General features: G+C 41.2%; 1 protein-coding gene across 1 annotated transcript in view; it reads right to left on the bottom strand.

The window, feature by feature from the left end:
- Positions 1–24,507, bottom strand: part of KCNH5 (potassium voltage-gated channel subfamily H member 5) — a 336,334-nt gene that overhangs the window by 37,902 nt on the left and 273,925 nt on the right. Inside the window, exon 10 of the mRNA XM_047739277.1 lies at positions 22,134–22,330. Coding sequence (XP_047595233.1) covers positions 22,134–22,330 — 197 coding nt within the window. The remainder of the gene's footprint in view (positions 1–22,133; positions 22,331–24,507) is intronic.

The raw sequence follows: 24,507 nt of genomic DNA on the forward strand, positions 1-24,507 counted from the left end.
CTCAATCCCAGGACCCCAGGATCATGACTTGAGCTGAAGGCAGATGCTTAACCGAATGAGCCACCCAGGCGCCCAAGAATTAAGTTCTTGAACTGCCAACCAAAGGTATGTCTCTATATTAATTTCTTTATCCTGTATCAGCTTTAAACTCTTCTAACCTCCAGGAACTAAAGGGAAAAGTAAGAATATTGAAGGATTTCTTGTAAAGACAATTCCACCTTACTAAATATTACATTTGTGTAACTATTGATTTTTTTTTTTTTTAACCCTTCTGCTGGGGCACCTGGGTGGCTTGAATGGTTGGGCGTCTACCTTCAGCTCAGGTCATGATCCCAGGATCTGGAGATCAAGTCCCATGTTGGGCTCCCTGCTTGGTGGGGAGCTTGCTTCTCCCTCTCCTTCTACTTCTCCCCCTGCTTAGCCTGCTTCTCTCTCTCCTTCTACTGCTCCCCCTGCATGTTCTCTCTCACTGTCTTAAATAAAATCTTAAAAAACAAAAACAAAAACCCTTCTGCTGTTACCTTACTTACTGCTCACAGTAGTTCCTTGAGCTCTGTAAGACACATTTATAAAAGCAAAATTAGTCAACTTTCTGAAGATTCGTGTTTTGGTTCCAGGACTGTTACTTTGCCATCTAACATTGAGGGATCTTAGCAAGTTACTCTGTTTCTGTAGGACTTGGTTTTTCTAATTTATAAAATGGAGCAATGATCTGTTTCCTGAAGTAATGTAAAAAGACTGCATTTTCAACAGATTTCTAAACTCTAAGAGTTATGGAGGTGTCAGATGTTATAATTATTCTAGTTTTAAAGATAATCAAATTGAGGCACAAGAGGTTAAGGTGGTCAGTCACCCAAGGAACGAAGAAAGTAAGAAATGTTACCATGATTAAAACATAGATTTTTTAATTCCTAGTCAATAATTTTTTTCCATATTATCACAGATAGTCTCAAAATACTACCAAATAGGTTTCCTGACATCAAATCAAGTAAAAGAAAATTTATATACATATGGAAAAAGAGAGAGGAGAGGGAGTGAGAGCAAGAGGAAATCTGGTCTGGGATATTAAAGAATGACAAAATATCTTTGAGAAAGGAAATATAACCACATGAGGTTATACACTCTGCTGTAACAAGCAGAATAACTAAATGAAAACTCACTCTCCTTGACAACTGGCACCAACCTTCACACTATAGTCAGAAATCACGGTCCGTCACTCACCCAAGCAACCATTCAGAGGCCTCTGAGAAAACCTCCTCTGATTTGAGATGGCTAAAACAGCAGGGGCTTTCTTTCCACACCACATGCTTATTACCATGAGCTGGAGAATTGGAGTCTTTGAAGCAAGAAAAACCTAGCTTTCGAAACACCTCTAATCCAAAAGACTGTTGGGCTGGAGGTGAGAGAGAGAGAGGGAGAGAGAAGGAAAGTGGGAAAGTAGGATGAGAAGCCAGGGAGATACTTCTGAGAACATAGCAGCAGATCTCTTCAATTTAGTCTTTGCCTCTACAGTTTTGTTTTGACTGGAGTCTAGCAGAGGGAGTTCTTTACCACTTTGCTTCCCCTTAGGATACTGACATTACACTAGTTGCCCACAAGAGTGAAGGTCAGATCTCCTGGCTTTTAATGCATAGAAGTTATCCTGCGTGGCAAATCAAGTCAGTGGCGGGTTACTCACTTTATCTATGTAGATCACAAGCTCATGAGGTGGAAAGTCTCAAAATGTCATCTGTCCCCCCATCCTCAGCCCTGTGTTGTCCCAATCAGAGCAGCAGCTTCTGTCTTCTAAAGAATAACATGCTGTCTTCACACTACGAGAGGCTGTCATCCTAGAAAAGGCAACTTTAACCTAAAATCAATGTTAAGCTGAGTCTGGCTTTCCTATAAAAGCAGTCTTTCCTTAGAATATCTAACACTGTATGGGGTATTCAAAAGTCCCAAGTCCATCAGCTCTGTGAACAAGTATGAACTTAATACCTATATGATATATGGTTTAAAACGTTCAGAGAACTAATAACATGTTTTCTTTCTTTTTGTTTAAACAATCCTTGGAAGAAGGACTTTGGTTCAAGGCAAGGGGCCAGAGAGACCCTCGGAATAAAGGCTGAATGGGGGCTGAACTTGGTGAGGGGCTAGGCTATTTATCATGGAGGTCCATGAGAAGACAGACAGATCGGACAATATTACTCCTGCTTCCCATACAGATCCTAGGTCCCAGCACGGATGTGAGTGCCAGGAATCTCTAGGTAAACTCTCTAGGTAGAAAATGCTGCACGCTTGGAACTACTCACAATTTCCATACAGAGCAGCCATTGGCCTGGTCACCCTTATTGTCAGGACAGCTTCATTCATAATCGAAATCACCTTATAGCTGAGTCATTTTCTCTCTCTCTCCTTTCCGGGGGAGCGGGGGTGGCTAGGTGATCACAATCCCCTGGACACGTGAAGGTCAGGCAGTTAGTTACTACCCTGGCAATAGCTTTCCAGTCCTGCTGGTCATGTGAATCACCTGAAGTGAATCCTTATCCCCCATAACTGCTAATTATGCTTGGATATCTGAAGTGGGACCCAAGAGTCTGCACCCAAGTGATTCCAGTATACTTAGTCCATAATCCTCACTTCTCCTGATGGTCTGATCTAAATCATCCCCCAAAAGGTCCATGTCCATAGGGCAACTCCTTCATGTTACCTGCAATTCTTCAGGTCATAATATCTTTGTCTGGAATTCCACTGGCAGAGATCACATAGTCTTTTAAAGTGTAATCAGACATATGTAATATGTACTGTGCACATTATATTGCAAAATATGTATGTGTTATATACATATGCATTTTTATATATTTATATGTATTTGTTATGAATTTTATACATGTTATAAATGTTATATATTTTATGCATATGGGTATTATGCCTGTATGTTATAAATGATTCATAAGTACTATGATTCTATGATACTATGAATAAGAATACTTATTCTCCCCTCATGATGTATCCAAATGATGTGACTTCTGGGCTAACATTCCTAACATTTTCCTCCATCTCTCACTTCCTTTTCCCCAGAAGAGGAGCCATCTCTCTGGTTAGTGAGGTTGGAAAAAGAAGCTGAGCCTATCCATTTCCTCTCCCCTTCTGAGGAGCCCTTCCTGCAGAGACAGAGCATCTGGCCCATCTAGTGAGGCATGTGTATCAAAGCAGGTTCTGCCATATTACAGAAGAGCTTTAGATTCCCAGCCAGACCAGTGCCTGGATGGTAAATACGCCTGACTCAGGGCTAATGTGTAGAAAATCCACTTGATAAAGTCCTAAAGCCATATCCTCCCAAGGCTTTCTAGTAATAATCATATCTTGATCTCTCATTGGTTCCAAATACGGGCTGAATATAGGAATACTCTATCTTGGGTCCCTCGTACCTCCACAATGCCCCAAAAGATAGATGTCAGACTTGGCAGAAGAGTGGCTATTTCTAAGCTCCAAAAAACTGTGTGGAGAATAATGTTTGTAGGGAGTGGGATGGAGGAAGATTAGAGGTTGCAGGAGGTGAGAGGAAACTACGAATTCACAGAAGAGAAAATACATGTTACAATTTTCTCACGACCGTGCTCTGTTGAAGATTTTTTTTTTTTGAAGATTTTTTTTTAATAGCATTAACTTCTCTTCAATTCTAAATAAACAATTCTAGCCTTTTTAACCTCTCCCTAGAGATATTATTTATGTTAGGGGAGCATAAATCCACGTAATAATAACTATATTCAGTCCTCTTGTAAATAGGAGGCACTCACATATTGATTCTACTCACCCGCCAAACATTTTTTGAACATTAGAGTGCAAAATACTACTCTAGGTGCTATGATTACATTATTCACAATCTTGGGCCTCAAGTAGTTTACAATTTGATGAGAACAAGGGCCAAAAATAAGAAGTATAATCAAAGATTCAAGCAATAAGCTCAAGGAGCTACTATCTGAAGTTCACCAAAGCTTTGTTGCAAAAGCACCTCATGCCCAGGTGACCCAGGTGACCCAGGGGTGCCATCCAGGATATGGGGTTGGGTTACACTGGTGCCCCTGCCAGCCAGCAATCCTGAGAGCATTTCCCTGAGCTGTATTTTTTTTTTTTTTAAGATTTTATTTATTTATTTGTCAGAGAGAGAGAGGAAGCACAGGCAGACAGAATGGCAGGCAGAGGCAGAGGGAGAAGCAGGCTCCCTGATGAGCAAGGAGCCCGATGTGGGACTTGATCCCAGGACGCTGGGATCATGACCTGAGCCGAAGGCAGCTGCTTAACCAACTGAGCCACCCAGGCGTCCCCCTGAGCTGTATTTTTGACTGGAGACTTTCTCTTATTCATGAGTTGCTCTTTTTTTAAGTGATGGATCTTTCTTCCTGCATTTCTTTTAATTAGTAACCCTGTGGAATATTTTTCATTAAAAACGAATTTTACTTTTTTTATGAAATGTCAAACATGAACAAAATGAGCAACTTTTTCCTGCAGGAAATATTATAAAAAAGAAAGTTATTAGCTCACCTTTTCTTTAATAGGTCTGACTAGTGGAATGAGCCTGTTCAAGCAATATTTCTCTTTCTTCACAGGCCAATGGCCTTTCTTTATTACGTTCTTTCATAAGCAGATGAATAGATGCAAATAGTATTGTTTTTTAAAAATAAAATAGGGTATCTTCAGAGATATCCTAATGTTAAAGGCAGGTGAAATTAAAAAAATATGAAAGAAAACGTTGCTTTTCACTTCTAAAAGTGCAATGCAACTTTAGTTTTGGGTTCTAAATAAAAGAACGAACTTAGCTCCTGGTTTACAAAACTACTGGGTTAATACTAGACACAGATAGGAAAGCTTTTTTTCATTTTTCCTAATGCTTTCCCTGAGTGTCGTCCACGAAGGCAAACACATTTAGGTAGTAATTGTTTCTACAGCCACAGGGGAATGGTTGGGAAGAGGAGTTCAATGGACAGCAGAATGCTCAAACTCAATAGATATAATTCAGCATAAGTTTAGAACCTATAGTTAAAGTGCAAGTTTTTAGATCAAAGTACATTGCCTAATGCTAACCTTAGCATACACAACAAAACAGAGCATGGACGTTGCCCATTAACCTAGGTTACAGAAATGCAATGTGTGAGTGACAAGTGCCAAGAACTGGACTTGAGGTCCCAACTCCTGCCTATTCTTTTAATATGTATCTTCAGCCAAATCATTTCATCCAATGTCAGAGACCACAGCTGGGAGTTCACCCCCAACAGAAGTTATGCTAAATGTGTGGGGTTTAGAAAGAGGTAGAGATAGCTATTGTTTTGTGTTAACAGAACAAAGTATGCATTTCCTTTGGGAAAACTCAACATTATTTGGGGCAAGCATAGCAATGTTTATTTCTGCAATTTTCAGCATGTTTTATTGCTGTGTAAGGAATTCCTCACCGTTACCTGTTACATTTTGTTTACAAGAGGGGGATTCTATCGTCTGCAGAGATTAGACTGAGGAGCTTTGCTAACACTTCTCTTACTTTCTTACCACTGGTGACTGACAGACAACTGATACTGCCTGATCTTCTCTTCCCATTAGAATTTTGGGAGAGAATCATGGGCACCTGTCTGGTACTGCCATTTCTGAAGTGGGTCCTTATCACTCTCTTCATCTCCATCATCTTTGGCACCATCACTGCTAACATTCACTAAAAACCTCATGTGGGACAGTCTGTATGCAATTACTACAACAAGTCTGTGAGGGAGGTAATAGATCCTAAGCTCCATGAGGACAGGGAACTATCTGGTTTATTCACTCCTAGATATTCCGCATTTAGAAAAGTGCCTGGCATGTAAGAAGCACTCCATGGATATTTATTGGCTACTGTTAATTTCTTTTTATAGAAGTACAAACAGAGGTTGTGATAAACTCATGTGCACACTCAAGATCACACACTTGAACTTGAAGCTGGCTTTCTAGTCCTTCCAAAGAGAGGTGTTAGAACATCCCTTGGGAACAAGCATAGATGCCCCTTGCCTATGAGTGTAAAAAGGATCGCTTTTATTTTTGAATTGGGTGGAAGCTATGGCCCTCTTCTGCCAACAGTTGTTTAAGAGTGAAGGAGCCAGGGGTTTGGGACATGCTTTCCCTCTTTTCCTTCACCAAAACAACCAAAGACTTACGCTAAATTGCATGTCTAATTCTAGCAAAGAAATAATTCAAGTGCCTCCTGGAGAATCCCAAATATTGCCATTTCCCTTTACTATTTTTGGACAAGGTTTAACCAGTTAAGAATGTATTTGCTCACAGTAATCCAATGGCAAGTCTGAATTTTTAATGTTTAATTTTGCAAATAATTTTCTAATTTCTCAGAATTGTAATCTTTGCAAATTCTTAAGTCTACATTCACAACTATCCTAATAATTACCAGAATTTTTAAAAAAATAAATCAGATGCCTCTTTTCCTGCTACTTTCCCCTCACTGCCTACTCCTCCATGGGCATCAGGCTCTACTACTAGAAAGGGAAACAGCACACATTGCTTTAAATCAATGAACTCTGCAATAGTATTATTTATTCAACCAAAACAAATGTCACTGGAGTGCCAGAGTGCAAAGAACAGTTGGAGGTATGGGATGATAGACCTTTCTCTATCTTTAATAGCTTAATAACCAATGCATGGAGACAGGGCATCTATTGAATACATATAACCCTGCAAAGCAACACAGAGTAACACTGAAGAACATGCTACAGTGGTGCATGGTACAGGAATACCGAGAAAGGAGAGATCACAAGAAGCTGGAGGGCGGGAGGAGAATGGAGAAAGTGGGGACGGAGCTGATCCTTGAGGAAGGAGTCAAAGTCACAGGATAAAGTGATTAGTATCTTTTATAAAATAGCAATGCAAGTTTCATAATGTAATTTTTTCCCGAGTTGTCTTCCATTTGTCTTAATTTTAATGATTTCACTGTCCTATATTTTAAAGATGTGATCTCAAATTTTTAGTTTAGAGAACAGAAGTATTTTTATATCTTGATAAAAGAACACCTTTGACCTTGCTCTCCATTTAAAATAACTACTTTTGTTGCTGTATGAATGGTTATAGTTTGTCTTTATCATAGCCCTGGTCACTCACATTAGTTTGGTTTTATTTTGGTGTGGTATTAAATGCATCTCTGATCCTCTTTAATCAAAATAATCAGCTGCATCTTTGACAGACTAGAACACACCTGACTATAGACTCCTACCACTACAAGTAGTAGTTTTCTAAATTGGTGATATTTTTCTGAAAGGGATTTGGACAAAATGAAAAAATACCTGGATAACTGGAAGTTCTATGATATCAATGGTAAATTGATTTGTGGGGTATGTATATTCGACCATGGAAAATACTGAGATGCCTGTGCTTCCCAGAAAGAGATTATTAGGTTTGTTTTATTAAATTTACTCAAAAACTGGAAATTCACCTGTCTTTTATGCTGTTTGGTATAGTAAAGCCAGCTTACCCTCAAGCATCAGATACATTTTCATATAATTACATTTGTTGCAAGTCTTTCCTGCTGACAGACTTGTCTTGATGGTTCTTTGAATTTTTAAAGTTCTCTCTCTCTCTCTCAGCATTGTTTGAGCTTCATTAACACTGTCAACCTCCATAGAATTGCTGGCTCACAATTAAAAACACCCTTCTAAAAGGAATGTGCCAAGCAGAATGGCCCAGGAGCCGCAAAACAGAGATTTTTCAGCCTGGCAAAGCAAACAAATCCAACTCTCTCATAGTTTCTTCACCAGGGCGAAAAGCCATATTGCGACCTTCTTTGCAAACACTTCAGAAATCAGCTGCATTAGAATAAAGGGACTGAGCCCGCCCCCCTACCAGGCACTTTCTTGACTCTACACCCCCATTCCCACTTCCAACAGCGTATGGAGAAAGTCTTCCTGATGATTACAGTAACAAGCCATTCCGTGACTGTCAGGTGTGGAAATGTTGCTATCAACAAGCCAGCAGTCAGCCTCATTTGATGGAATTATAAATCCAGAAGGCCGGATCTGATCTCTTGTGCTGGCTTTTCCTGGCACAGCAGACCCTTCCCCACGTAACATTGCACTCTCCAGTGGCTACGTGGGTCATTCCACATCCCGGTTTCTCAATTTCCGAACATTAGGAAACTCTCTTTTCTCACTCAAGAGGGGGTATGTGTCTTCCTGTCACTGGAAACTAACTCCCAAAGGACCTGTGTTACCTATTACCCATTTCACATGCTGGGATTATGATGCCATTGATGACCACATAAAGTCGTCACGACTAGACAATTCCCAGACAGGGTCCAGTGCCTGGCATTACTTCCGTGAGCTGCTGTCAGGGGAATCTAGCAGCTTCCGACCTGCAAAATGAGCAGTTACTATCTTTACTCTGCAGTCTGCCTCCCACACAGTGAGTTTCCTTGGGGACGGCAGCTCTGCTGAACTCCTACAGATGACATCACTCTCTGAAGGATCAAACTGGGGACACAGGGCAAACTCCAGTGAAATCAAATGCCAACTTCTGAAAGTGTTGGGTAAATCAAGTATAACCTGATTCAGAAAGAAGAGGCAGAAAATGAATGATTTTCTCTGGGAGAAATTACTGTAGCCTCACTGGGTCATCTGAGTGTCTCTCATTATTTGGTAGGAAGACTTGATTTGATTCCTTTGGGGAAGATAACTTGATTGGAATGTCAAAATCTATGAAATGCATCTCTCAGATGGGAAAAGAGACAGACATTCCAGGAAGACAGATACTACTTTGGTCATAATAGTTAACTATTAAGAATTCAGTCTGACTACAGAGCAGATCTCAACTTTTTTTCATTTGCAAAACGTATATAATGCTCTAAAATGCTTTCTGGTCTATATATATTGATATATTTTAATGCAACATTTATCTTACTTTTTTTTAAAGATTTTGTTTATTTGTTTAAGAGAGAGACAGTGAGAGAGAGCATGAGAGGGGATGTCAGAGGGAGAAGCAGACTCCCCATGGAGCTGGGAGCCAGACGCAGACTTGATCCCAGGCCTCCGGGATCACAACCTGAGCTGAAGGCTCAAACAACTGAGCCACCTAGGCGCCCTATTTTACTTTTTTTAACAATAGTCTGAATTCACTGAATTCACTGTAAACATCTTGAAACCCCTCCTCTGAATAACCTTTCAAAATCTGTTGTAAAGTGTTACAAAAGCTACTTCTCAGAATCAGCATGGAAACCTTTTGAATACATGTCTATTGAGTTCAATATTTTCTCAGGCTCCTGAGAGGACAGAAAAAGCCGGGTCACTGAATTAAGTTCAAAAAGTGAAGGCAAATCGTCAGGTAAATGGATGAAGGATCTCAATGTGAGAAAGGAATCCATCAAAATCCTTGAGGAGAAGACAGGCAGCAACCTCTTCGACATCAGCCGCAGCAACATCTTCCTAGGAACATCACCAAAGGCAAGGGAAGCAAGGGCAAAAATGAACTATTGGGATTTTATCAAGATCAAAAGCTTTTGCACACCAAAGGAAACAGTGAACAAAACCAAAAGACAACTGACAGAATGGGAGAAGATATTTGCAAATGACATATCAGATAAAGGGCTAGTGTCCAAAATCTATAAAGAACTTAGCAAACTCAACACCCAAAGAACAAATAATCCAATCAAGAAATGGGCAGAGGACATGAACAGACATTTCTGCAAAGACGACATCCAGATGGCCAACAGACACATGAAAAAGTGCTCCATATCACTCGGCATCAGGGAAATACAAATCAAAACCACCATGAGATATCACCTCACACCAGTCAGAATGGCTAAAATTAACAAGTCAGGAAATGACAGATGCTGGCGAGGATGCGGAGAAAGGGGAACCCTCCTACACTGTTGGTGGGAATGCAAGCTGGTGCAACCACTCTGGAAAACAGCATGGAGGTTCCTCAAAATGTTGAAAATAGAACTACCCTATGACCCAGCAATTGCACTGCTGGGTATTTACCCTAAAGATACAAACGTAGTGATCCGAAGGGGCACGTGCACCCGAATGTTTATAGCAGCAATGTCTACAATAGCCAACTATGGAAAGAACCTAGATGTCCATCAACAGACGAATGGATAAAGAAGATGTGGTATATATACACAATGGAATACTATGCAGCCATCAAAAGAAATGAAATCTTGCCATTTGCGACGACGTGGATGGAACTAGAGGGTATCATGCTTAGGGAAATAAGTCAATTGGAGAAAGACAACTATCATATGATCTCCCTGATATGAGGGAGAGGAGATGCAACATGGGGGGTTGAGGGGGTAGGAGAAGAATAAATGTAACAAGATGGGATTGGGAGGGAGATAAACCATAAGTGACTCTTAATCTCACAAAACAAACTGAGGGTTGATGGGGGGAGGGGGGTTGGGTTGTTTTTTTTTTTTTCCCCCTCTTTATTGTTAGACACAATGTATAAACCCATAAAACAGTAAACAGCAGGGATCATCTTGGACCTCAAACACCATCAAGGAAGGAAGAGATCCCAGAGACCTTTTTTAAAGTACAAGACATAGTGCCTGAACCAAAGGCATGGAAGGCAGGCCAGAGCCAGCAGAGAGCTGGACTAAAGGTTCTTTCCCTTTCCCCAGAGCCAGGATAACCCCATAGAGCCCCTCACTGGTAGCCAGTCCACACAGGCAGAAGGCCACCCAAGGGAAAACTCTATACCAGAAAGTCTTCCGCTCCTGGAAAGAATGGCAACACCCTTCCCATCCTTGCTGCCTTGAGGGCTACAACTGAGGAGAGGGGAAGCAGTGTCCCATGGCACTCTGACCCCCTCCCCAGCTACCCCCATATTTGGCATTTACCAAAACCTGTCCCAGTTCAGACCCTGACCAGACCGGCCATGTGCCCAAAGTTTGCTGGGGAGGGATGGAGAGTGGAAGAGGCTGGGTGTGAAACCAAACAGGGGGGGTGGGGTTATGGATATTGGGGAGGGTATGTGCTATGGTGAGTGCTGTGAAGTGTGTAAACCTGGCGATTCGCAGACCTGTACCCCTGGGGATAAAAATATATGTTTATTAAAAATAAAATTAAAAAAAAAAAAAGTGAAGGCAAGAAATCCCTACAGGGACAAACTATGTAATCAAATTTAGATGTTATCTTGGGGACCGGGGAGGGAGGACCCCACCCCCGACAAAAGAGCTCTGCCTGAAAATATACTGAAATACAGATCTGTGAACAGATCCAAACTCTGTGTGTGTGTGTGTGTGTGTTGATACACACACACATATGTAAAATAAATATATGTAACATGTATGTAAAATACACACTTATTATATATCATATATTTTGTGTTTTTCATATATATGTACATCTATCTATCTATACACATATATGTATACTATATAGACAATGACAGAGGTGATCCATTGATTTCTTTCTCCACAACAGAGAAGGAAAAAGATACATAAGAAAGTAGTATAGGGAAAATTGCATGTATTCAAAATTCAAATCAGTACCAAAAGGAACTAGGGAAGCAACCATTATATACATTTCAGTCTTACTACTAATAGAAATCCTTGCTTTGTTCATTCAAAGGAGAGTTTTCCTTTCAATGAAGATGGTATGAAAGCCCTGTGCTTCTGGAAGCCCCTCATCAAAGAGTAATGGTTATTAAGAAGTGGTAGATACATGGAATGAACAGCTGGTATCCAGCTATGATGACCCTAAAAAGGCACTATTGTCAGGCAGGATTCAGCCCTAAAATAAAAACAAATTTTTCAAGTGGACGGTTGGCTACTTTGAAGATTCCCAAGAAAAACTGATCTATAAAATACCTACCTTCTTATGTTAGTTAAATACTCTTCTGACTATACTAAAGGCTTATTCATGCCCCTCATTTACTATTAGAATACATATTTTCTTACAATAAAAATAAACTCTAGTTTGGAAAATAGGAGCTATCAAACAGACTGTATAATCTACTGTCCAATATGTAGATAAATGATGGAATCCTGCTCCCCACCACACCCCCCCACCCCGGGGTGAAACTTGAGAAACTCTGTCCTTAAATAGTGCTCTGGAGGCATCAGTGAAGACTGAGGGATCTGTGAACCTACGTCCTGGTAACTAAATGTGGAAAAGATTTTATTCTGGAAGCAGATCTGGAAGCAGATCAAGAGAGCCCTGAATAGAAGCAGCTTAAGGAATCAAAAGACTGCATAATGAAGTCTCTGCTTCCTCTAAATGCATATGATAAACTTCTGGAATTTGCTGAAAGTCGGCCTCTTATAACCATCATCAGTGGAACGTGAGCCAGCTTGGAGCTGAGACACGGAGGCTGGAACAACAGAGCAGCAATCAGATGAGCCGGGTGGCCACGAGCAAGTCCCCTCGTCGCTCCTAGCTCCCTTCCTTACAGTGTGGACTTGAAGCTCAAATGAGACAGCCTGTGCAGTGTGAAAACTGCAAGGCAGCGAGCTCCATCAGTTTGGAGGGGCAACTGCTACAAGCCACAGCCCAGAAGGGCGCAGAGATGCAGTCCAGGAGTTCGCAGTGAATTTGCAAGCCTGATGATCAGTGAAGGGAATGAAAATTCTAACTGCCCCCTGCTCAGATCCAAGGGCGTATGCAGATTCTTCAAAGGAAACTGAGAAAACAAGTTTGTTCTTCCAAGTCCCCTGACATCAGGTGGTCTAAATTCACACGATGAAGTCAAGATTGCTGTGCTCTGAAAAGGCTGCAGAGACGGCTGCCTTGTGCGGAATCTGCAGGCATGTGTGGCTCAAAGCTGCAGCTGGACGTTAACTCTAATTGTGTTTTAACACTAATTAGTAATGGCCCTTTGCATAATCCTATCTCATAAGGCTCTTTGCCAAAATGGTCAAGGGTATCATTTGTTTTTCTGGACGACAGTGATTATTCCAGTCAGTGAGGATCAAAACCGTGCTGGCCGGTTGGTCTGCTTCCTTTTCCTTCATTCACCGACTCACCCATTCAATGACACAGCAGGCACTATTCTGCTCATTGGCAATAAAGAGATCACAGAAAATACCTACTTTGAGGAGCTCACTGTTGAGCTGAAAAAACAAAAATGTCTGTAGGAAACCAAAGGACCCTATGAGAGAAGCACCGAGTCTAATGAACACTTCGGACTTCTGTGGAGACCGTATGAGCTTTTGTTCCAAGTGTGGACAGTGTTTGAGTGATGTCTTTTTAATGGGATGACAAAAGTTAAAGGTTTGTGGCAAGAAGGCACTCCCATATTTTGTTCCAGCTGCTATGGGAGAAAAGGGGAAGAAAAGAAGGGAGTGAAGTTGACACACCCTTATGACAATCCTAGAGCCCTTCTTCAAAGATGCCAGGACGACCTCTGAGAGACACGTAGTCGGCGACACGCATCCACCGTGCAAGGATTCAAAGCCCATTCGCTCTCCGATTCTAGTCTGTTTTCCATCCATAAAAGGTAATTTGTTACAAAGATGCTTCCCTGCCTACAGAAAGAAAGACACTGTGTGCCAATGGATTCACCAGAATAAGAATGCTTTCTGGACAGAAAAGCATTTACTGAGCCCCGAGCCTGTGCTATTGCAAGAGTGAACCTAACCCAGTATTTCTTTCTCTTGTAACCTTACAATACAGGACAGGCACTCCCATTACCCATAATATGGCCAGCTGGCTTCTATGACCCTCTACTAAGAATAGGGCCATTTGTGGAAAAGGATGCTGGCCTGATATGGTAGAGGGAGAAGTACCTCTATATTCTGTTTTTCCAATTTACAATGTGTATTCATCATTCTTGGGGGAAATTTTCTGTTTAAATGGAAACCCCTTCTTAAATCACTGTAGGAGCCCAAGAATGTTTTGCTAGTATTGATAATGATGCCTGACGTAAATATTAATAAAAATCGGTACTGAATGTTGATGCTGCTACGTGTCTCCAGTAACACAGACCTAGTTCAGCTCTAAGTTTTGGTTTTAGAATACTTCTCAAAGTTGCTCCTACACATTTAATTTAAAACAACAACAAAAAAATTCATGTGTTTAAGCTCCCACTCCCAGTGTGGATATACCTGGAGATATGGCTTCTAATTAAACAGTATGGTTAAATGAAGTCATAAGGTTGGGTCTCTGCTCTATCGGGATTAAGGTTCTTATAAGAGGGCACACGAGAGAGCTCATTCTTTCTTTCCTCACATGCACGCACAAAGGAAAGGCCAGATGAGCACACAGTAAGAAGGCGCCACCTGCAACGCAAGGATACCAGACACCAACCCTGCTGGCACTGTGGTCTTGGACTTCTGGCCCCCAGACTGTCAGACAATACCTTTCGTTTTAACCACCCAGTCTGTGTTATTTTGTTATGGCACTCTGAGCAGATTAATACAAGGGATACATTAATATCATTAACAGATCCTGAATTGGCTTGCATCTGAACTAAAGGGCATCGAGATGTTAGATAAAAAAGAGTATAAACCAGGAGCAAGATGGGTCTCCATGGCAATGTTTCTTTGAGACCACCACTGAGGGCAAGTGTCAGTGTGGCATCACTTTTGATCAATGTCCAAGGGGATCTGCTCCATTGCAGTAGTAGATATATGAGAAACATTGTCTCCGGAGCCATTTGGCTTAGACATTTTCACAACACCAGCAACAAATTCACCAGAGCCACGGAATGAAAAGACACATAGTCCCCTGGCCGTGACCACTCAACGTGAACCACAAGAGGGGTTCACACTCATTAATATAATAGACACGGCTTTTAAGAGGGAAGCTCAGTATATTACCCAATTTTCGGTCCTATTGACATCGGGCAATCTTAACTACTTTTTTTTTTCTTTTCAAATTTCAGTTAGCAATCTCTTCATTTGCATTTTTGGAATTGACCACATGGCAATCTTGTTTCTCATTCCTAACGAGTCATTCTCAGTACCAGCTCATTCCCTCCCCGCCTCCTGCTGTCAGGTCTCATATTTTCCCAATTCTATGTGGAAATACTTGTTATTCTTTTATTTCTTTTTTCCAGTCATTCTACCTTCCTCTCCCTCTCCCCCTTTTATCATCAATGAACAGTTTTCACACTAATAAGTAACACTTTGAGCAGTCAACTTGTCAATATATTTTTTGTAATTTCTAATGTGAAAATACTAGACCCTTAAGAAAATAACTCAAAACACAAAGATGGGGGAAAAAAATGGGAAGTTTTGTTTAATGTGGGAAGTTTTCTTTTTATCTATGTTTATCCTAAATGGTGCAGCAGCCATTACAGTTCTTAAAAGTACCGACAAGAAAGCAGAGAATGGATCACAACCACAGCATTATCAGCAAGGCAGTATTTCATCTTATTTATACCTCTCGAACAGGACTGATATGTAACTTACATGCTTTTACTAAAAAGAGACCCTTCACAATGCCAGTGACATACCTGCTGTGGCCATACCATGCACACTGGCCCGTGCTGACATGGGGAGTCCTGTTCACAAGTCTGAACACTGCCTACAGCTTGGTTTGGGGGCTCTGCTGTTAGTTTTATCCCGAATCATGGCGTGAAAGACATTAAAATCAATCTGTGAATCACATGCAAGCTCATGCCATCTATCTTCCTTTTTCCCTGTGAAAAATGAACACAATCAAGTGTTGCATTTTACTCACAATCTTCTACACAGGGCTTGCCAATGAGGCTAACTGGCAAAAAAAATCCCAGCAGCACGGAATTCAAAGGACTTGGATTCCCATCCCAGCTCTGATGCTAATTTGCTAAGCAATCTTGAGCAAGTCATTCAATTCTCTGGGTCTTGGTTTTCTCAACTGCAAAGAAAGTAAGTTGGACCAGGTCACCTACAAGATCCTTCCTTCCTCCAGAACATTATTCTGCTTAAAATGAAATCCTAGGGACGCCTGGGTGGCTCAGTTGGTTAAGCAGCTGCCTTCGGCTCAGGTCATGATCCCAGCGTCCTGGGATCGAGTCCCACATCGGGCTCCTTGCTTGGCGGGGAGCCTGCTTCTCCCTCTGCCTCTGCCTGCCATTCTGTCTGCCTGTACTCGCTCGCTCTCCTCTCTCTCTGACAAATAAATAAAATCTTTAAAAAAAAAAAAAATGAAATCCTAATGCCAGTGTCATCATCACCTCCTAAAATGTCTCCTTGCGTCCTCCCTGAGCTAGGTGGACTCCTTTCCCCTCCCCCCGTCTCTCCACCATGTACCCTGAATGTAACTCTGACACAGCACTTATCAGACTGTTAGGATTTATTTGACTCTCTTGCTAGACTACAAGCCCCCAGAGACCAGGCACTGGGTCTTTTAACTCCATGCCCCCTAGGTTTGTAGGCCATAAACGATATATACTGATAGCCACTGAGCCCACCAATACCTTCTGAGCCACACTTTGTCAAAGGGTCTTGTCAGAAGAGGTACCAAAAATAGAAATAAAACTCCATACTCCTCTTATCTAAATAGTCCATCTGGAGGAAAATATGTTCACACTAGCTTGAAAGAGGAGGAAATATTTAGAAATAACTCAAAACCCCAATCACACTTAATGTAGCTATAAGTACATGTTTAGCACAGACCACACTGTTTGAATAAACAGTGTGGGCACAGTGAGGCACTCCCACTCACCGGCCTGGCAGGAACCCTCCCGAAACCCAGGTTCCCAGAAGCCAGCCAAGGGCCCCTCTTCATAAGCAGGTCTTCCAAAGCACAGCAGTCAGACCTGCTATGTTAACTCTTTTTACACAGATGATAAACTCCATTGCATCACAGCTCGGCAGAATGAGCAGAAGTGCACTATTACTTTAAAAATCTGATTAAAATCCTTTAAAATATAGATATCACCTGGGCTGCATGTGCCCCCTGCCTCTTCAGATCTGCACCTGAGGCTTGGTCTTCAGCTTGAGAAACATCATTTTTGTTATTCCAGCAAATTGTATTTTCTATTAAGTAAATAAATACATAAAGTGAACAAGTGAGTCAACCTTCCTGTGTTGCTCTCCTTATCTGAATATGTTTAAACTTATTGAAAACTATGGAACTGTGTTCTGATTACTGAAAAACTACACGAACCAGTCCTTTTGCTCAACTGAGTTTAGTTTCTGACTGTCATACAGGGAATAGTAGTCTCCAGCGGTCTAGTAAAACCTGTAGAACAGCCCTCAATTCAGAAAAGTTGCTTTAAATGCACAAAATAGAATACATAGTACTGCAAATGAAAAACATTATAATGAAATCCAGTTACCAAAATATTAAAAAATAATTCATGAAATAGTAGGGTGCCTGGGTGGCTGAGTTGATTAAGCGTCTGCCTTCAGCTCAGGCCCAGGGTCGTGGGATCGAGCCCTGAAACAGGCTTCCTGCTCAGCGGGGGAGTCTGCTTCTCCCTCCCGCTCTGCCTCTCCCTGCACTCATGCTCTCACATGCTCTCTCTCTCTCAAATAAGTTTTTAAAATTTGTTCAAAAAAATAATTCACAAAATAGTAATCTATGTACTTTTTTTTCATTAACACAATAAATAATGTCATCTTAGGAGCACATCTATAATAACTACAATAATTATTGAGCCTAAGTACTTCAACAAACAATGTAATATGAAAATATCTATGGTTTCTTTTGGTACTTCTACTAATACTGTAGTTTGGTCCCAACCTTCATAATGGAAGGAAAAGCTACATTTCACTTAGAAATTAAAGAAAATAAAGATGTAATAGATGTAGTAATTTTTCTTATGCAAATTCACAGGCAGGCAGAGGAAGAGAAAGACGCAGGCTCTCTGCTGAGCAGGGAGCCTGATGTGAGGCCTAGTCCCAGGACCCTGGAATCATGACCTGAACCGAAAGACAGCCACTTAACCAACTGAGCCACCCAGGCGCCCCTATTTGACCATATTCTTTAAATAAATAAATAAATAAATAAATAAATAAATAAATAAAGCAAATTAGTTACCAAACTAATGTGATTTATGCCTAAAAATGTGTACTTCTTGCTTCTCCGGGTTAAAAAAAAATACACAGACCAAGCCACACTGGGCTGGCATTCCACCAAGGCAGTGTGCAAGCGGACTGAGCAGCAGCCGTCCCCTTACAGGTGATGCGAACTCCAGTCTTCCATGGCCACGTGCACCTGGCCCACCTCGTGGCTGTTATGACCTGGCTCTTGCAGCCGCCTCTGCTGGATGGCCTTTTCCACTTCATGATCACCTCTGAGTGACAAGTGGTAGATCTGCTTTCTAATACAAGCGTACTAGAACTCTGTGTGCAGACTCGTGGGCTCCCTAGCTAACTTCCCGTCTTCTCCTTTCAGCCATGGACACATGGCCTGTGCGAGCCACTTGTTTATGTAAAGTTTTACTAAAGCACAGTTCTGCTCAGTTGCTTACATACTCTTTTTGGCTGCTGCCCCGAACTGAATTGTATTCCCCCCAGATTCATATCTTAAAGCCCTAATCTCCCACTGTGATGATATCTGAAGAAAAGGTTCTGGGAGTTAATTAGGTTTTGATGAGGCCCTGAGGGTAGAGTCCTCATGATGAGATTACTGCCCTAATCAGAAGCCATACTAGAGAAATAGCTTTCCTTCTCTGTCTCTTCCCCCCACCTCTCTCTCTCTCTCTCTCACTCCCTCCCTGCCTCTCTCCTTCCCTTTCTCTCTCCCTCACACACAGCCCAAGTGAGGCCACAGCGAGAAGGCAAAGGTCTGCAAGCCAGGAAGAAAAGAGTCCTCCCTGGGGTACCCAATTGGGTCCAGCACCTTGATCTTGGACTTCTCAGCCTCCAGAACTGTGGGGAATAAATTCCTGTTGTTCAAGCCTACAGTATTTTGTGAGGGTACCCTGAGCTAAGACAGCTGCTTTCACACAATGGCAAGCTTGAGTAGTTGAGACAGAGGTTCTGTGGCCCCCAAATCCTAAAATATCTACTGAACGGTCCTTGACACAGAAAGTTTGCCAACCCCTGCTGTAGTTACTGCATGAAATTATAGTTCTAGTTCTAGAATTTTTATAGAGAGGAATTTAAGGATGGTTAGTGGGAACTATGCTGGCATAACAAATCTCTTACTCTTCGGTAATGGAGACGGGAGGGCAGGCAGCTAAAGTGTTGCCACATCTCCCACAATGGCGACCACCAAGAATCCCGCACTGTGCTAAGCCCTCCACCCAGCCACACTGCACGTGCTCATGTGGACAGAGCTGTAATCTGTGATGGCTGAGCATCTGGGTTCCAAACCCCCTCCCCCCGCTTACTAGAAACACACTCTTAATTAGAGGTTCTGATAGCTATGAGGTATCAAGAGCATACTAAGGACACAGTCTTGATCATAGAACTCACAACAAATATCCAATTCCCAAAACATATTCAATGCAAGAATGCTTGCTGTAATAGCCATAAGAACAAAATACCCTTTTATTAACAGCTGCACGGGGAACGAAGCGAAAGCAACTGTGTGCATGAGAAACTATAAATTGTTGAGAGTGTGTCTGTGGAATATTGTTGTGGGAAAAAAAAAATCAAGTACTTTGGCAAGCTAAAGCAACATGGTAGCATCTAAGATCTGCATTTTAGAATCAGAGAGAGATGGATTCAAATCCAGACCCTGAGGCATACTTTCTTTGGCACCTGGCTCTCCCATTCTCACAACGTCAGTCTCTTCGTCAATGGAATGGGAATGAGGTGCTTCATCTGTGGGTGACTGAAATTTCATAAGGTCAGTTATTATATAGAAAATGTGTTCAAGTGCATAGGTATAAAAGAGGCTCTCAAAAGGGTAGTTATTCTCACGAGTCATTGGAGGATATCTTCTCAGTGGGTATTTTTTTTTTTTTTATGAGAATACTTCTTCTTTTCCTGAGAATGAAGTGACACTGACTGACAGTACAGCTATCCCCACATTTTGCCAAGTTATTGAGACCATCCATCATTTGAGGATGGGTGAATTATTAAAAAATAAAAACGTGACACAGGTTGTAACAGGGAATAGGTTATAAAGGGAAGCAGCCATTTGATGTCACTTGTGCACCAGCCCCTGCAAAGGGAGGGGGCCCCATCCCTGGGTCCTGTTTAAAAAAGCACACACACAGGGGCACCAGGCAGGCACAGTCGGTTGAACGTCCGACTCTGGGTTTCGGCTCAGGTCATTATCTCAGGGTTGTAGGATCAGGCCCCATATAAGGCTCTGTGCTCAACAGAGAGTTTGTTGGAGATTGTCTCTCCCTTTCCCTTCCCCCACCCACTCTCTTTCTCTCTCTAAACAAATAAATAAAATCTTTAAAACATACACACAGAGTTTTCTGTCTCTAGCTTCTCTTATCAGAAATATGTGCACTCTGCCTTCATAACTCTGTGTGTGTGTGTGTGTGTGTGTGGTGTGCACATGCTCAGATGTGCAAAAGAGAACATAAAAAGAGGTGAGAGAGCTTTGTGATAAACTCATTCTGAAGAACCAAAATTTATTTTCTGCTGGTGAGTTATCTTAATTATCCCTCCTGGAGACCTTGCACTGAGAATATATCAGTTGTGATTTGAAATTAATCCCTCTGGCCCGGAGTTTCCTCATGTGTTTTGAAGGGAAAATAACTGTCCTTTATTCCACAGGAATATTATAAACATCAGATGAGATACTGTGTAAACAACATGCTTCGAGGAGGACAGTGACAAATAAGATATGTCCTGAGGACCATAATGATGATGGATAGGGGTTTCGGTAATCTTGTGGTATGTGGGAAGACTCCAGAGCTGGAAAAATTTATATTGGAGAAGACTTAACAAGATATAAGAGTTTCAAGTATCTAACGGGCTGCCTTGTAGAAGAGGAATTTGTCATTGGGGAAGGTAGAGTACAGAGCAAAGGAGACATATTTCTAATTAGATGAGACTCCACGCTCCCTAACGAATAAGCAAGAAAGTTCCACAGTCAGTTCCTATCGGCAGCCCTCTTCCACATCCATCACTAACCTCAACTTTCAGTTACTTGTACAAGTATATGTTTCACTTATTGTGTAAAATAGAATGTTCACACCTGGCTTAAGCAAAGGGACTCACATCTTCAGCATAGGGACTCGAGTTAGTCTTTGTGCTTGCGAAAACTCTTTACACATTGTCTAGCAGGTTGTGGATGCTCAATACCCATTTACTAGAACAAAAACAGAAAATGAAAATGCTATTCTAATATAGATCCCATGTCACAACACAGCTAGTATGAGCATGCCTCCAGCAGTCCTATCCTCTCCTAGACCACCCCCCCCTGCCAGCCAGTAGGGAATTATAATGATTTGTATAATAGATACTGTAGATACTGTTCATATCTATAGTAGAGATGCTGATCTGTACCTTGGCTTGATTTTTCTCCTCTGTGTTAACAAAGGGAAGGTTCTATTTAGGGGGCCAGTGGGAGGGAAAGCTTGTTATTTCAAAATACTTCACCATAGACAGGCAATCATCTTTGATGAAATTCCTTAAGTGCCGTTGTCCAAATGTGTATTTCATTCTTGGCAATAAAAGAGTCCTAGCCTATGTCCAATGACCTATAAATCATAGCTAGGAGATTTCTTTATGCAAATTAAATTTGTGTCACACTCATCAATAAAAAAGAAAATGGCCATGAATATTATAGTTACTGTAGCAGTGCAAAGTTCGGAGTTGCTATACCTATTTGTAGGATATGTCAGTGTGGCTAATTATTTTTTTTAAGATAGTGTGCTTGGAAAGAATTCACAGGGATAAGTTCATAAGCCTTATGAACTGATCATTAAATGAGAAAGGGTTTTTAAATAGTCAGGAATATAAAATAAGCAACCAGCTGGATTAACCTTACCAACCTAAAAAAAAAAAAAAGAAAATCCACATAATAAAGTAAGAGACACTCATGTTATTTTTATGGCAGTTATTATAAACCCCAAGAACTAATTACGTTAGAGCACAGTTTGTTTCTCTTCGACCCTGTTTTTCCTTTTACACTTAAATTATAAAGATCCAAGTCTTGAACCACCTACTCTGGAATCCCCTCCTTAAAAAGTAAACAAAATATAAAGAAAGGGAGAGAAAATTATGTCACTTTACTTGAATGAGAACTTACGAGTGCAAAATGAAACATGTCTTGCACTTCTCAGCTAATAGAGCATGACATATTAACCCTATATATACTAATAAGGGCAAGAAGATTCATACAACATACCCGTTTCCTCAGATTGCAAGTAAGAGTGAGATTCCTTGAGAAGGAGTTTGCAAAAGCTGTATAGAAGTCCAGGACTTTGAGCAAGGCTTCTCGCTTGATGATGTGGAGATCACAGTATGTCAGTGCTCGGACATTGGCACATGCGTGAGCAAGGGTGGTTTCCTTCCAGAAGATGTCTCCAAATACATCACCTTTCCCTGGAAAATAGTATAAGATATGGATTCAACTATCTACACTAGTTCTTATCCTAATCACTATTTTTACGCAGTTTCATATATGGTATTGATCAACTCGCATAATTTAGAACCTGAGTGGACAACCCCATTCAAATATGTGTAACAATGCATAACACTTTCATATAATATGTAAAGTAACATCACCCTGAATTCAGTTCTTGATGGAAATCCCAAGTGGTATGAATAAATAAAATCCAACAGAGAAGCCAAAAATCTCATTTTAACAAATAGTTTCATTATCTTCTGCCATCATAACTTTTCCCATTCTGACCGAAGGAGCAAAGGTGACTTTTTAGTTTCATTCTTTCTTCTGCTCCTTCTGTAGAGATGACAGTAGATTGCACTATATAAGGATCTACTATTCCAGCCTTTATAAATCTGGAACTGATTTGACATATATTAAACATACATTATTCAGCAACTAAGTCTTGTGCTCCAGGCAGACGAATACTCGCCATGACTTATTACCTGAGGATGTCTTCCCCTCTCTCCTGAGCCAAACTCTATGCAGGGCCTCAGGGCCCAGCCCAGAGGGGTGGGGGGGTGTGCTCCCCATCAAAACTATAAAGCTTAAGTTGCTGAGCAGGGGAACACATGGAGACTCAGGTTTGTTATGCTATCAACAGTTCCATGAAGAGTGATTTTTTTTTTAATCTGCAAATTACCCAGAAATCATCTCTTCACTTTGGAGCACCAGCCACTGGTGACCTGAACTCCACAGTTCACCACCCCAAATCCAGAGTACTTAGCTGCCCAGACAAGGTGGGGATAAGGAACACTCAGAGATGAAGTGCCAAAAGGACTTTCTGTGGAGGCAGTTGCATGAGAGCCCCTGGCTTCTGAAGTCTCCTCAACTGCATTCTCTATTGCCCTGCAGGAAAGGGAAAGTTTGGGAGTGGAACAAACAAGGAGTCTACCCAGGCAGGAAAGATCTTCTGGAAGGCACTGTGCCAAAGACTTATGCTTTTGACACTCTAACCACAGAGGTGAAGAAGTATCTGCTCTCATCATGGAGACTGAAGCCAGAACTAACAAGAAAACAGGTAGAAGAAAGGCATCTTATAACACTTCAGGCCAGCTAGACAAGCAGAGAAAAAAGATAACAGTAATCAGAGAAATGAGAGAAAGAGAGAGGCACAGAGATTGAGGTTGAGGGAATAACATTACAGGCTCTTGTCCACACAGGCAGTTTGGAAATCCTTAGAGAACCATGAATCACTCTGGGATGGAAACAGAAAAACATGCCTATTATTGAGAAAGTGGTTAAAACTATCATGTAATCATATGCTCAGCATAAAATAACCATAATGGATATATAATTCATCTTGAGCAATCTTATTTGTTTCTGGACACTTCAGAATTTTCTTCTAGTTAGTGACACTGTTCAACAACTCAACTGTCTGATAGCCAGGCATTCATCCTAGGAAGGTTAGAGGCCTCCACTGTCATTCATCGACTTCAGAAATCTGTAAGTGACATTCTCTAAATTTTAAATAAGTAATTTCATTTCAAGTTTACCTTTGTGTATGAGAATGGTCAAGTTTCATTCTTCTATACATAGCTGAAAGACCTCAATTTGAGGCAGGAATCTATCAAAATCCTAGAGGAGAACATAGGCAGTAACCTCTTCAAAATCGGCCACAGAAACTTCTTTCAAGACATGTCTCCAAAGGCAAAGGAAACAAAAGCGCAAATGAACTTTTGGGATTTCATCAAGATAAAAAGCTTCCGCACAGCAAAGGAAACAGTCAATAAAACAAAAGGCAACCCACAGAATGGCAGAAGATATTCTCAAATGACACTACAGAAAAAAGGCTGATATCCAAGATCTATAAAGAACCTCTCAAACTCAACACTCAAAAAACAGATAATCACATCAAAAAATGGGCAGAAGACATGAAAGACACTTCTCCAAAGAAGACATACAAATGGCTAACAGACACATGAAAAAATGTTCATCATTAGCCATCAGGGAGATTCAAATCAAAACTACATTGAGATACCACTTCCACCAGTTAGAATGGCCAAAATTAACAAGACAGTAACAACACTTTCCAACAAGTGTTGGAATGAATGTGGAGAAAGGGGAACCTTCTTACACTATTGGTGGGAATGCAAGTTGGTGCAGCCACTTTGGA

This window comes from Lutra lutra, chromosome 7, assembly GCF_902655055.1.
Source record: "Lutra lutra chromosome 7, mLutLut1.2, whole genome shotgun sequence".
Taxonomy (NCBI): domain Eukaryota; kingdom Metazoa; phylum Chordata; class Mammalia; order Carnivora; family Mustelidae; genus Lutra; species Lutra lutra.